We start from the raw sequence: 13849 nt of genomic DNA, 5'->3' as shown, positions 1-13849 counted from the left end.
TTGTGCGTGAGCCGTGGCAGCGTCTTAGCACAACCCTTGCAGAGCTGCTGACGGTGGTCCGGAACCTCAGACGCACAACCCAGCCCCCTGGCTTCCTGGCAAATGTGTGGAACCTCCAGGGGTGGCCGGCCCCTGCACGGTGCAGGCTCAGCCCTTCCTTTGGGTGTTAGCTTGGTCGTGCCTTTTGCCCCGTGCTAATCCCAGGACCCCGGAAGCACTGTGTCCGAGGTCTGGGACGGCTGTCTTTGTCTGGCTTCTTGCCTGTTGCTTTTAAGCACCTGCCGTGTTGCCGGGCTTTGTGGGCATCCAGTGATTATGCCAGGAAGAGTGGTAGCAGTTAAGGTCATGCATGTGGACTTGAACAGATAGATGGCCTGGGTCCCTGTCACCTGTAGTGTGTCTTAGCAAACGGCTTTTGTGAGACTGAACTTCTGTTGGGACGTAGAGCTGTTAGGGAGGTGAATTATAGCCATGTACATCTGGACTTGAGTTACGGTCGTGTCACAGTGCCTGGCGCAGAGCACGTGTCCAGTGCCTGGGCGCTGTGACTTAGGCACTGCGGGTCCGTAGGTACTGGTGATTGAACCCGTGCTTTGCGCCAGGAGCGGTTGGAAGCACTTTACATCTGTTAACTCCTGTGATCTTCACGGCGAGCCTGTGGGTGGGCATCATTATTCTTGTCTGCGTGGCATCTCTGAGGACAGGGAGGTAAGTAGGTGGCTCAGGGCCCCACCCCGGTGTGGGGCAGAGCCTCGAGGTATACAGGTTTGGCTGCTGAGGCCCCCCTGTCCCCACGTTGATCCCCCCAGCCTCCTCCCAGACCCTTGATCAGTTGTGTTTTATAGAAAATAGGAAAACTGTTAATTTAAAAATTTGAGTCCATTGTCTACGTTAACAATCTTTTAAATAATTTTTGAGCTTGAGTTTTTTTTTTCTTTTTTAATTTTGCCCAGTGTTTCCAGTATATAGCAGGAACGTCAGATGTTTTTTTTTTTTTTTTTTTACGTTCGATAGATTATTCTGTCCACCAACATTGCAGAAAGCTCCATCACAGTTCCAGACGTCAAGTACGGTAAGATGCTTCTCTGTTTTCTCCCCGACATAAAGCACGGTACTTAGAGGCCCGCTTGCCCCTTGAGGGGTTGCTCTTCCTCCTCTTCCCCAACTCTTGGCTGTTGCAAGAGAGAATTTAGAAAAGCAGGTTCATACAGCTTCTCTGCACTCGTAGTTCACCAGTTCCTCCCCTCCCGGGGGCGCTTCGCGGGCCTTGGTGGACAGTGGGGCCTGGGGCTGCCCCAGGTGGAGTTCTGTGGCTGGAGGGGGGTGAGGCAGGAGCGTCGGGGAAAGGGGGAAGCATAGCGGGACGCTGTGTCGGCTCGGCAGGGAGCCCTTCCTGACTTAGCGTTCTGCGTGCATGTCCTTGATTGCTTTGTTCACGGGTTTTCTAAATTCGTTAATTCGTAGTTTAAAGCTCCCCGTGTGCCAGGCACTGCTCTGGGTGCCGGGAGCGCGGTGGCGAATGGGCAGAAGGCCTGTCTCGGGGCGATTGCATTCTGCTGGCAGAGACAGGCAGACGGCAGGCAGAGACACGTGTCATTTCAGGTGGAGCGGAGTGCTCCCTGTAGGGGAGCACATCAGAGGGCTACGGTCCTTGGGAAGATGAGCTTTCAGGGTGACGAGGGCACGCCTGGCCAAGGACGCAGTATCTGGACAAGACCTGAACTGAGTGAGGAGTGAGCTGTGGGAGCAGGCGGTTCAGGGTTGAGGAGCGGCAGGGACGGCGCGGCTGGACAGATACGCACGCACACGTGGAACGTGGCAGTGTCTGGTCTCCACGCCGGGGACCGCTGGGTGCTGGGGAGATGGTCACCAGGAGAAAGTCCGCGTTCTCGTGACACCTTCAGGGGTGGGTGATAGGCGATGAATAAGACCGGAGCTCGTGGCAGGTGAAGTGACGGGCGTGCAGGAGGCGGACGTGGAGGAGGGAGTCGTGGGAAGGACAGCGGACGCTGTTGGCAGAACGGCCGGGGCGGGGTGGGCGCGTGGGGAAGAGCGTAGGAGGAGCTGAGGGTCAGAGTCCGTGGAGCGAGTGCAGGAAACGGGGAGGCCGGGAGCTGGCTCAGGTGAGCGGGGAGGACGTGGTTGGAGGGCGAGGTCGAGGAGGTAACGGGGTACCAGGTCACGCAGAGCCTTCCGGGGCGTGTGAAGGCTTAGGGTTTTGCCGGCAAGACAGGATTTGGAGAGCAGGGACGACATCGTCTGGAGGCTCATTCGGGGACAGACCGCAGTGAGGCAGGGGGCTTGGCGGGCTGAGTGAGGAAGGAGGGGGTGACTAGTGCGGGCAAGAATCGGCGGCGGGTTACAGGGGGATGGTGGCCGCAGGGCCCTATCTGGTAGGTGTGCCGGGGGATCTGGTGTGGGACTGTGGCAGCCGGAGCGGCACGGTGAGGCACCTGCTGCCCGTCCGCGGACACTTGGCTGTGCAGGCCCGGAGACCGGCGGGCGGTGGTGGCACGTGGGGAAGGCGTTTCTGGTGTTGGAAGGGGGGCAGTGATGAATTGCAGAGGCACAGCCAGCAGAGGCCTAGAAACCGAGTCAGGGCTTTGAGGAAGACGGGGTGGATAACATGTCATGCCGATGATTGGTCAAGTTTGGAGAAGACTGGAAATTTGGCCATCGGGTCAGCAACGTGGATATCATAGGTGACCTTGACCAGAGCAGTTTTGCTGGAGGTTAGGGAGGGAGGAGAGGAGAGGGGCATCGGGGACCGTGCAGTTAGCACACGCTGCTGTCAAGGGGAGCAGAGAAACGGGGGGGTTGCCGAAGAGTGGCCGGGCCCAAGAGCACACCTTTCCCGGATGGACGGGAGACCCAGCGTCTGGGTGACAGGAACGGTGCAGAGGTGCCGTGGGAGAGAGGGGCCTGCTGGCTGCGGCCTCGTCCCCGTGCAGGGATACGATGGGGTACCACGCGGGCGCTGGGCCTCCTTGTACGCGTGGGCGCCTTACCCTTGTGCCCGGGGAAGGGCCAAGTGTGAGGACGGGTGGCAGAGGGAGCTCATGGGGCCCTCTGCCACCCCTGCTTCCCCTGGTGAACTAGAGGCACGACGCCAGCGCGGACTGAGAATGGGGGGCCGTAGAGCGTCGAGGAGAAGACCCTAAAGGTGGGGGGTTGACGGGCCAGGTGCCCCGAGGGCCACTCGAGCCTAGTGGACAGCGATGGAAGGGGGGCAGTCAACCTGCTGGCCCGATGGGTCTGTCCTTCCCTGGTCCCAGGGGCCGCACAGTGGAGGTGGGAAGTACGTTTCCCAGGGCTATGGGGGAGGGGACCCCAGCAGATCAGAATGGGAGGGCACAGAGGGAGGTGAGGAGGTGGGTGGAGGGATAGCTAACAGGTCACAAGATGGACAGTTTGTGGTGCCGTCGGCAGGGATTAAGGATTGCTGGGTAGGCCTGGAGGCAGGTTTGGAGAGAGGCACTTGCTGTCACTGTGTCAGGTGGGGCTGCTAGAAGGTGGGGGACAGGATGATCGGAGGAGAGGGTTCATGGAACCAGGAGCCTGAATGCCACCCACATGGTTTCCTGGGCCTGGAAGTCACCAGAATTCGGGTGGGAGAAGTAGAGGAGGGTGTGAGGACCGGGGAGCCATAACGGAGGGGCGGTGGTGGTGAACTGAACGAGGCAGAGGTTTTCCAGGAGGGCAGTGGCAGTGAGGGTGTGGGAGGGCTGGGGAGGGGCAAAGAGAAGACGGCACCCTGCCGGCCAGCGTGCCCGCTTACCACAGTCAGGACAGGGACGATCGGTCCAGAGGAGAGCTGGAGGGGCTTCCGGCAGCCAGCTTTCACAGACGAGGACACTGCAGCACGGAGAGACTAGGCAGCGTGCCTCCTCCCCCCCAGGATATGAGTCCCCGCAGCCCGGCATCGTGGCTGCTTCTGTGCTGCCCACGTTGTGCCCTCTGACCCTCTTTTGCGTGCAGTCCAGATGGGCTTTTCTTGAGGCTTGTCGGGTCTACAGGGCTTATGCTCTTTGTGCCCAAAGGCTCTTGTCCATAGAAGAAAGAATGTGGCCACAGCCTCTATCTGTCCTGGGTGGTAAGGAGTAGCCAGTGCTCTTCCAGAGTCTTCTGTAATGTGCACTGATCTGAAGGCTGCATGTTTCTTGCTGTTTTATCCCTGTGCATTGTGATTATTACACAGTTATTTCTTGTTGGCATGGTGTTTACATTCCTTTTTTTAAATGACAGTTATAGATTTTTGTTTGACTAGAACTCTGGTTTGTGATGAAGATACGAATTACCAGAGTCTGCGATTGAGTTGGGCCTCTAAAACCAGTTGTAATCAGAGAAAAGGTAAGGCACTTGTGTTCCAGCACAATAATGAATTGGTGGCAAATTCAGATGTTTTAAAACATTGTGGTTTTTGTTTTTTTACTCTTATGCAGATACTTTCTTTCCTGAAACCAGTTTTAAGTTTTAAGCAACAATGTCTCATATCGTCAGACTATGCATTTAAATTTGTGATTCTCCTCTCATCCATAGAATTAGGTGACAGTCTTTATATATAACGGACAGGCATCTGATTATTTCAACACTATAGTCTTTTGCAGTGAATTTTATTTTTTTTAACTTATCTTTATTTTTTTTTATGTTTATTTATTTTTGAGAGACAGAGAGACAGAGTGTGAGCAGGGGAGGGGCAGAGAGAGAAGGAGACACAGAATCCGAAGCAGGCTCCAGGCTCTGAGCTGTCAGCACAGAGTCTGACTCGGGGCTCTAACCCATGAACCATGAGATTGTGACGTGAGCCAAAACCAAGAGTCAGACGCTTAACCGAGCCACCCAGGCACCCCTGCGGTGAATTTTAGAAAGCGTTTGGGGAATAGTTATGGAAACCAGATACATTTTTGATAATTTTTAAAAAATATTTTCTTTACTTTTGAGAGAGAGCACAGATGGGGGAGGGGCAGAGAGAGGGGCACAGAGGATCTGAAGTGGGCTCCCCACCGACAGCAGAGAGCCTGATGCGGGGCTCGAGCTCACGAACCGCGAGATCATGACCTGAGCTGAAGTCAGATGCTCAACCGACTGAGCCACTCAGGTGCCCCCAAAGTTTTGATAATTTTTAATTAACTTTTGATAATTCTTCCTCTGTCTTCTGTCCAAGTTCTGATCCTTCTAGGGTTGCTTTTCCTAAGCAGGTTCCACAGAAGGTTCATTCAGCATTTGCTGTGGCACATGTACTGCTGGGGAGTTGAGGGTGTGGAGGCGTTTGTCAGGGTCTGGAGGGCTTTGATCACAGTGGAGGTGTGGTTGTGATGCACGGAGGTAGGTTGCTACTGTCACCTGCGGGGACTGGCCCCCGGGGACAGAGTTCTTGGTATGGACTGAGCGTGACTTATGTTTTATTAGAGAACTTTTAGGGAGGATGGGCGAAGGGCCATTCCAAAAATACCTGTTGGGCAGTAAAGCTACCCCATCAAAAATAGAGTCGAGGCAACATTTATTGAGTGCTTACTATGTGCCGGGCACGATTCTGAGTACTTAACGTGAACTCATTTAATCCTCCTGCCACCCCGTGACCTAGTCCGCTGTTGACATCCTCACTTTTTACTGGTGCAGCGGAGAGGCAGGGAAGGGGTGACGGCCTCAGGCTGTCCTGGACAGTGGGGGCGCTGCTCCGGCTGCAGTCCACATCCCTAGCCCGGGGCTCTGCTGCCTCCCCCGAGACGGCTGCCCAGAGAGGGCGTGAGAGCGAGTGGGTAGGTCACTCAGGGCCGGAGCCAGCTTCTCATCGCTTTGGGAAAACCGTATGTTGAGTCACGTGTTATAAAATTGAGCGAAAGAAAGGATAATAAACTGTAATCATCTTACTGTGTCTTAGCCTCCCAACCCAGAATTACCCCCCCAAACAAGTCCCATGCTTAGAAAAAAAAATGACTAGAAATAAACACACAAAAACCTTTGGGTCTTGAGATTATAGGAGTCTTAGCCTTTGTTTTTCTGTATGTTCAAGATTTCTGTAATAAACATTCTTTCTTTGAGAAGTTGGAAAATCGTCCCTGGAGTCTCTCAGACACAGGCCAGCATCTCCCAGCTTGTTGGCAACGACACCTCACAGAACCGTAGTGCAGGGTCCGGATCAGGCGGTCGGTGTCGGTACAACACGTAGACCACAGACCGTCACTGCTCAGTTTTACACGCGCCCCGGTGCGTGTCGTCTCTGCCGTCTGACGTCACGTGCAGACCCGTGTAAGCACCGCCATCAGAACGCAGAACAGGACAGCTGCCCGGAAGGAGCTGCCTGGCACTGGCCTCTCTGCCAGCCGCCGTTCTTCCCCGTTTTGTCCTTCGTTTCCAGGATGTCATCCGGGTGGAAGCGCGCAGCTGGGGACTTTCGGGATGGGCTCGTTTCACTCACCACCGCATCCTTAAGATCTACCCAAATTGCTGCGTGTATCCACAGCTCTTATTTATTCATTAAATGCTTATTTGTTTTTGAGAGAGAGAGAGCACGAGCAGGGGAGGGGCAGAGAGAGGGAGACAAAGAATGAAGCAGGCTCTAGGCTCTGAGCTGTCAGCACGGAGCCTGGCCCAGGGCTCGAACTCAAGAGCCGCTAGATGGTGACCAGAGCCAAAGTTGGTCGCTCAAGCAACTAAGCCCCCCAGGTGCCTTTATCTATTTATTTTGAGAGGATGAGAGAGAGAGCACGTGCACGCACATGTACAGGGGAGGGGCAGAGAGAGGGAGAGAGAATCCCAAGCAGACGCCTCACTCTCAGCCCAGAGGCTGACTTGGGGCTCGGACCCCCAAACTCTGAGATCATGGCGGGAGCCAAAACCAAATTGGCCACCCGACTGAGCCGCCCAGGCACCCCAGTAGTTCTTACTGCTGGATTCCGTCGTACCATTCGCCTCTTGAAGGACGTTTGAGCGTCTCTGGTTCCTGGCAGTTACCGATAAAGCCACTAAGAATATTGACGTGCGGGTTTTGTGTGCATGTGAGTTTTCGTTTCTCTGGGATACGAGCCCAGGAGTGCAAATACTGGGTGATACGGCAAGCATATGGTTAGTTTTATAAGAAGCTGTGTCAGTCGATTGCCACGGTGGCTGCGTAGTGGCTCCACTCCTGCCAGCAGCGTGTATGGTTCATTTTCTCCCCACCGGTGCCAGCGTTTGGTGTTAACGGCTGTTTTCGTCGTAGCCGTTCTGAAGGCGTGTGATAATCTCTCCTTGTGATTTTAACGTACGTGTCCCCGACGGCTGATGAGGTGAGCGCCTCTTCCTGTGCTTCTCTGCCATCTGTGTGCCCGCAGTGAGGTGTCCGTTTTTGTCTCGGGCCCGGTTTAGAGTTGGACCGTGTGCGTGGTGACTGGTGAGTCGAGTTCTCCCTGCCACCTCGATGCTAGTCCTTTGGGAGACGCTGGATGTGTGGTTTGCACACCCTCCCCCAGTCCGTCCTGTATGTTGTCTCTTCGTCCTCTTCCGAGGGTCTTTTGGAGAGAAAACTTTTAACTTGGCTGAGGTCTTCCTTTTGGGTGGTGTTGGGGGCCACGTGTCAACGCTTCACCTCTGCCTGTGTCCCCGGGGGGGTTTCTCCTGTGCTTTCTTCTCACGGTTTCGGAGATGTGTGTTCTGCGTTTATGGCTGTGACCCATCTGGATGAACTTCTGTGAGAGGTGTGAGGTTAGGGGCGAGGTCCATCTCTTTGCCCGTGGGTGTCCCATTCCAGCACCGTTGAATTTCCCGCGAGTGGCTTCTGCGCCTTTGTGCGGTGTCACGGGCGCTGTGCACCTCTCCCTGCCCTGCACCCTGCTGGGCCCCTCCCGCTGCCTTCTTTACTTTCGGAAGTGTCACGCTTCTCCCTCCCAGGGAGGCAGGGTTTAGAATGAACTTGTCCCTGTCTACAAAAAACTCATTTGTGATTTTGATTGGAATTGCATTAAACCCATAGGACGGTTTGTGGAGAATCCACGTCTTTGTTATGCTGGGTCTTCAGTCCCTGAACACGGTTTGTGTCTCCACTTACTTCTTTAATCAGCTTGATTGTTTTCAGCATGCAGATCCGAACTATTTTATGTTACTCGGGGTGATTGGAAATGGCGTTGCATTTTTAATTTCGGTTTTTATGTGTTCATTGCTGCCGTGTGTATAGATGTGTGTGACGTTTGTGTGTTGATCTTGTACCCTGTGGCTTTGCTGAGTTCACTAGTTGGTTCTAGGAGTCGGTTTCACTTTTGTCTTTTGTCGTTGCCTTGGAGTTTTGTACTTAGAGAGTCCTGTCATTGGCACGTTAAGGTGCAGGGTGGGGGTGATGATGGCAGTGCTGGAAGTCCGGACTCTCCACTCAACTCCCCGCGGGTGAAGGGACCTCCCAGGGGAGACAGGTGGAGGTGGGGGCAGGAGTCCAGACGCCCCTCCGTCTTTCCTGACGCCACAGGTGGGGAAGGAGACAACCTCCCTGCGCTGCCCCGTTTTTAAAAATGCTTGCTTATTGATTTGGAGAGAGAGAGAGCGAGAGCGTGTGTGCATGCACACGTGAGCGGGGGAGGGGCAGAGAGACAGGGAGGGACAGAATCCCCAGCAGGCTCCTCTCTGTCAATGCAGAGCCTGACGCGGGGCTCAATCTCACAAACCATGAGATCATGACCTGAGCCGAAATCGAGAGTTGGACGCTTTACCGACTGAGCCACCCAGGCGCCCCAGGGCTGCTGCATTTTTTAAAGCTGGGTATTTATTAAGGACACCCTTTCTCCTCCCCGCCCCTCTTTCTCCGTGGGAGATTTTATTATGTTTAGGGATAAAGGAGTTTGTCCTCCACAAGCAATACGGTCACGAGAGAAGAGTCCTCGTACGGTGGTCCGTGAGGGCCAGGCCTGGTTCCGAGCCCTCATTTCACGTGAAGCAGCTGTCATGACGGCGGCCTTTGCGGAGGCATCGGGACTGATGGCCATGGTGAGAAGCCCAAGGCAGACGGCGACAGTGACAGCCTACACATGTCTCATTGCACAGCCACGTCACCGGGGGAGCCTCACCGGCTCCTGCCAGCTATGCTTTTTGTGTTCTTATTAGTGTGAGCTTTGCATTTGTGGGAAATGTCTTGTATTTAAAATGTCTCGATTTTCGTTGCATATTGGGGCCAACGTGGTTTTCTTTAGAAATAACGCATCGCATTGTATGCCGTCGATCACAGAGGAAACTTCAGTGCTTAATCTGCCTACATGAGAGGTCTTTGAACACCAGCTTATTCTGAAGCCTTTACCGACCTGGTCTGGTAGAAAATAACAAGGGCTTTTCTTAATATTTAATGGTTATTCTTACGTACGTACTTATGCTAACGCGAAGGTGATTAATGCCAACCGGTGTTTGGATGTTTCTCCTTCGCAGGCCGTGCGGGAAGAGTGTCTAAAGGACGCTGCTATAGACTGATCCACAGGGATTTCTGGGACAGCTCCATCCCAGACCACGTTGTCCCCGAGATGTTGGTAATGCTCTTTGGTCATTTCCAAAGTTTGCTTTTTATAGATAGAGTCTTATTGAATGGTCTAGGTAATACAGTGTTAGCTGTTATAATTTTGATTCCAGGAAAATCACTGTCTGACCAAACTAGTCTTTAATCACAGTGCTGGCTTGCCATTTATTGAGCGCCCCGCGCTCGGCCAGGACTGCGCATGCTTGTTAAATTTGTAGTGAGAGGAGTGGCTCCTTGTGCCTGCGGGCTCCAGCCCCTTTATGGCCCTTAAGCGTGGGGTCAGCGCCGGCTTCCTCTTTGTCCTCTCTTCTCTTCTTCCTTGTCTTTCTCTTTCTCTTCCTTCTTTCTCCCCCCTCCCCCCCCTCCCCCTCACCAATCTGTTTCTTTCCCCCTCCTTCCCCATCTGTCTCTGCCCCCTCCTCTCCTGCCCTGTCTCTCTCCCTTGCCTGCACATCTTTTTTTTCTGTCTCTTCTCTTTCTCCTCTCTCACCCTTTGTCTCTCTCCATCTTCTGTTTTTCTTTCTTTGTCTCTTCTCCTCTCTCCTGCATCTGTCTCTGAAGTACTAGTCATGTGTAGGTAGGTTAGGTGAATTTATTTAATTCTTCTGTTTCTAAATGTTTCGCTCTTTTCAGCGTTGTCCGTTAGGAAGCACGATATTGAAAGTGAAATTGCTGGATATGGGTGAACCGAGAGCTTTGCTGGCAACGGCCCTTTCTCCACCTGGTCTGGGTGACATTGAACGAACCATCCTTCTGCTAAAGGAGGTAGGCCTGCGTGATGTTCGTCAGTGCTGGGAAAGCTCAGATTTTGTTGGGTAAATTTTGGAAGTTTTGTGACATGGGTGTCTTTAAAGTATTTTGATTGTCATGAACAATCAGCATTTGCTTTATTTATTTATTTTTTTTTAATTTTTTTTTTTAACGTTTTTATTTATTTTTGAGACAGAGAGAGAGCATGAACAGGGGAGGGTCAGCGAGAGGGAGACACAGAATCCGAAACAGGCTCCAGGCTCTGAGCTGTCAGCACAGAGCCCGACATGGGGCTTGAACTCACGGACCGCGAGATCATGACCTGAGCCAAAGTCGGCCGCTCAACCGACTGAGCCACCCGGTCGCCCCTCAGCATTTGCTTTAAAAAGCACCTGTAATGCCTCGTCGTCGATACCCGGCTCCATACCTGTTGTTCGCCCCAGTTTTGTGGGTGATCTCGCCGAGGCTCCTGCCTTTGCTGGGTTCCCCTCCCCGGGCCCCTCGCAGCCCCCATGCCGTCTGCCGGCCTTTGCTGCCACGAGGGGAGGAGACGCAGCGTGTGGTGATGCTGAGGGGTTTCTGCAGACGTGAAAGTAATGAAAGCCAGTGCCAAGTGGGGTGTGAGTATTTCTTCCCCACAGGCTGTGCGGGACGAGCGTCTAAAGGGCGCTGTCGTAGGCCGACGCGCAGGGTTTCGGGGCGGCTCCGCCTGACCATGCCTGCCTGCTGGTGTCCACCAGCTCCGTGGCCGAATCTGCACGAAGTCCTATCTGCACGAAGTTGTAGCCGGCTCCTTCCCTTGCCGGAAACTGCTCTGCCCCCTTGGATTCTTGGGCTCCTGGCCCCCAGCCCGCCGTGCTCTTGCTGCCCGTGGCCCGGGCCTTGGCCTGTGCGCTTCTTGGGGCTGCGGATGGTCTTCTGGCCCTTGAAGTTGGGGGCGCTCTGGTGTTTCGCCTCTGCTTTGAAACACTTTGATACCTTTGTTTTCTCCCACAGACAGTTGAATACGTCATGTCGTGTGTGACGTGGTAGTCAGGTCTGCGGTTTAATGTCGTGCGCGCTGTACCTGTTGAATCATAAGTGGACTTTGGCGGGAGTATCTCGAGCATTACGTCCCAGCGCCGCTCTTTTTAAAAAATAAGAAAATGTGTTCTAAATTCCAGAAAGCAAATTAAAACGACTTTTTTTTGGTAGCATCAATTTTTCATAAGTCAACTTAGATGTCTTTCAGAGTCTTACCAAGATGTGGTCTTCATTTCCTGTTTAAACTGCCTGCCTCTTGGGAAAGAAGAACCTGAAGAAGTCTGTGCTTGCTAACAGCACTAATTTATCTCGTAAAGGTTGGAGCACTTGCAGTGAGTGGGCAGAGAGAGGATGAGAACCCCCACGATGGTGAACTGACCTTCTTAGGAAGAGTGTTGGCCCAGCTTCCTGTTAATCAGCAGCTCGGTAAACTCATAGTCCTCGGACACGTATTTGGATGTCTCGATGAGTGTCTTATTATAGGTAAGTGTGGGCGCAGGGAGGTCTTGGGAGGGCCGTGGACTGCCGCTCTACCAGCCTCACCTCGTCTTTGTTTTCCTCTTTAGCCGCAGCGCTTTCCTTGAAGAACTTTTTTGCAATGCCTTTTAGGCAGCATCTTGATGGATACAGGTATTTAGCGTTTGTGTGTGTGTGTGCATATATATATATATATATATATATATATATATATATATATATAGTTTTTTTAAGTATTTATTTTGAGAGAGAGAGAGAGAGAGTGAGAGAGAGAGAGAGGAGAGAGAAAATCCCAAGCAGACTCTGCAATGTCCGTGTAGAGCCTGACGGGCTCAATCCCACATACGGTGAGATTGTGACCTGAGCTGAAGTCAAGAGTTGGATGCTTAGCAGACTGATCCACCCAGATGCCCCTGGCATTCCTATTTTTATTTTATTTATTTATTTATTTATTTATTTATTTATTTATTTTAACGTTTATTTTTGAGACAGAGAGAGACAAAGCATGAACGGGGGAGGGTCAGAGGGAGGGAGGCACAGAATCTGAAACAGGCTCCAGGCTCTGAGCCGTCAGCACAGAGCCCGACGCGGGGCTCGAACTCATGGACCGCGAGATCATGACCTGAGCCGAAGTCGGCCGCTTAACCGACTGAGCCACCCAGGCGCCCCGGCCTTCCTATTTTTAAAAGCCACTTTTTAAGGGCATCGGATGACACTGTTTGTTCTCTGTAGGAACAAAGTGAATTTCTCCGGCAACAGCAAGAGCGACTGCATTGCACTGGTTGAGGCATTTAGAGTAAGTGTTCTCCGATCGGGTGAGGGGGGCTGCCGCCGCAGGGCCTTAGTGTGCGTTCGGACCACAGCCCTTTCTCTGCCTGAAGCACTGTGAGGCTTGTTGGCATCCAACGTTGAACAAACCGTGTTGGAAGAAGTAGATGCGGTGGGGGGGGGGGGGCACGTGTTATGAAGTTGTTGGGAAAAAATTTGTAAGTTTTCTCTGGTTAAAATGTGTTGGAATTAGACTCTGAAAATTTTTAATTAGCTAATAAGGTGTTTTGAAACTGGGTCATTTGTTTTCAGACTTGGCAGGCTTGCAGACAGAGAGGAGAGCTTCGGCACCCAAAGGTTGGTCAGCTGTTTCTTCTGTTCATAGTTGGGTGTAAGGATCCAGGGAGACCCCCCTGGGCTTCTCTTGCTTGGCCTGATCACCGCAGGTGACACAGGAGAGCACCAGACCTGAGCTGAGGTGGCTGCGGCCTGTCCTCAGGGGGCGGCAGGCTGGAACAGGGAGCAGGCGGTCCTTTGGTGAAGGGCTTCGGAGCCCGTCTTCGGGGTAGTGGTCGCTTGTGGAGGTGGCTCCCGGGGCCCACGGCGGAGCTGGCCTTCCACTTCCCGAGTCCTGGGGCTCCTTCTGTTGGGTCTGGAGCCGCGTCAGCTTCGAGTGCTTCGTGCCCACAGGGATGTGCCTGGAGGCGCCGTTCCCAGCGAAGAACCGTGCAGATGGCAAGATTTCATTCTTCCTCGTTGCCGAGTAGTGTTCCATTGTATATATAAACCACATCTCTGTCCGTTCATGAGTGGATGGACATTTGGGCCCTTTCCGTACTTTGGCTGTTGTTGCTAGGGCTGCTGTAAACACGGGGGTGCGTGTGCCCCACGAATCCTGCCACTTGCAACAAATGGATGGAGCTAGAGGGTATTATGCTAAGTGATGTAAGTCAGAGCAGAGCGTACCAGGTGACTTCACTCATGTGGAACTTGAGAAACTTAACAGAAGACCATGGGGAAGGGAAGGGAAAAAATAGTTTGAAAACAGGGAGACAAACCATAAAGAGACTCTTAAATACAGAAAACACACTGAGGGTTGATGGGGGGGTGGGATGGTGGGGAAAATGGGAGATGGGCATTGAGGAGGGCACTTGTTGGCATGAGCACTGGGTGTTCTATGTAAGCGATGAACCACGGGAATCGACTCCCTAAGCCGGGAGCACACTGTATACACTGTATGTTAGCCAACTTGACAATAAATGGTATGTAAAAACAAAACAAAGCAAAAACACAACTAAGAACCCTGAAACCTTCCTTTTGCTGTTGTTTCCTGAGTTTTAGTTTAGATAATAGGCTTTAAAG

General features: G+C 52.9%; 1 protein-coding gene across 4 annotated transcripts in view; it reads left to right on the top strand.

Moving 5' to 3' along the window:
• The window catches only part of TDRD9 (tudor domain containing 9), a 113154-nt gene that overhangs the window by 51013 nt on the left and 48292 nt on the right, over window positions 1–13849 (top strand). For 2 of the 4 annotated variants that reach the window (XM_049612019.1, XM_049612021.1), the window contains exons 12-19: window positions 1015–1072; window positions 4246–4350; window positions 9385–9482; window positions 10103–10234; window positions 11560–11725; window positions 11809–11872; window positions 12452–12515; window positions 12800–12844. In XM_049612019.1, the coding sequence (XP_049467976.1) occupies window positions 1015–1072; window positions 4246–4350; window positions 9385–9482; window positions 10103–10234; window positions 11560–11725; window positions 11809–11872; window positions 12452–12515; window positions 12800–12844 (732 nt within the window). The remainder of the gene's footprint in view (window positions 1–1014; window positions 1073–4245; window positions 4351–9384; window positions 9483–10102; window positions 10235–11559; window positions 11726–11808; window positions 11873–12451; window positions 12516–12799; window positions 12845–13849) is intronic. The other 2 variants (XM_049612020.1, XM_049612022.1) reach the window with 2 other exon arrangements.

This window comes from Panthera uncia (genome assembly GCF_023721935.1).
Source record: "Panthera uncia isolate 11264 chromosome B3 unlocalized genomic scaffold, Puncia_PCG_1.0 HiC_scaffold_1, whole genome shotgun sequence".
NCBI lineage: Eukaryota > Metazoa > Chordata > Mammalia > Carnivora > Felidae > Panthera > Panthera uncia.
The sequence above is the reverse complement of the archived record's forward strand: the minus strand, read 5'-3'. Positions and strand labels throughout refer to the sequence as shown.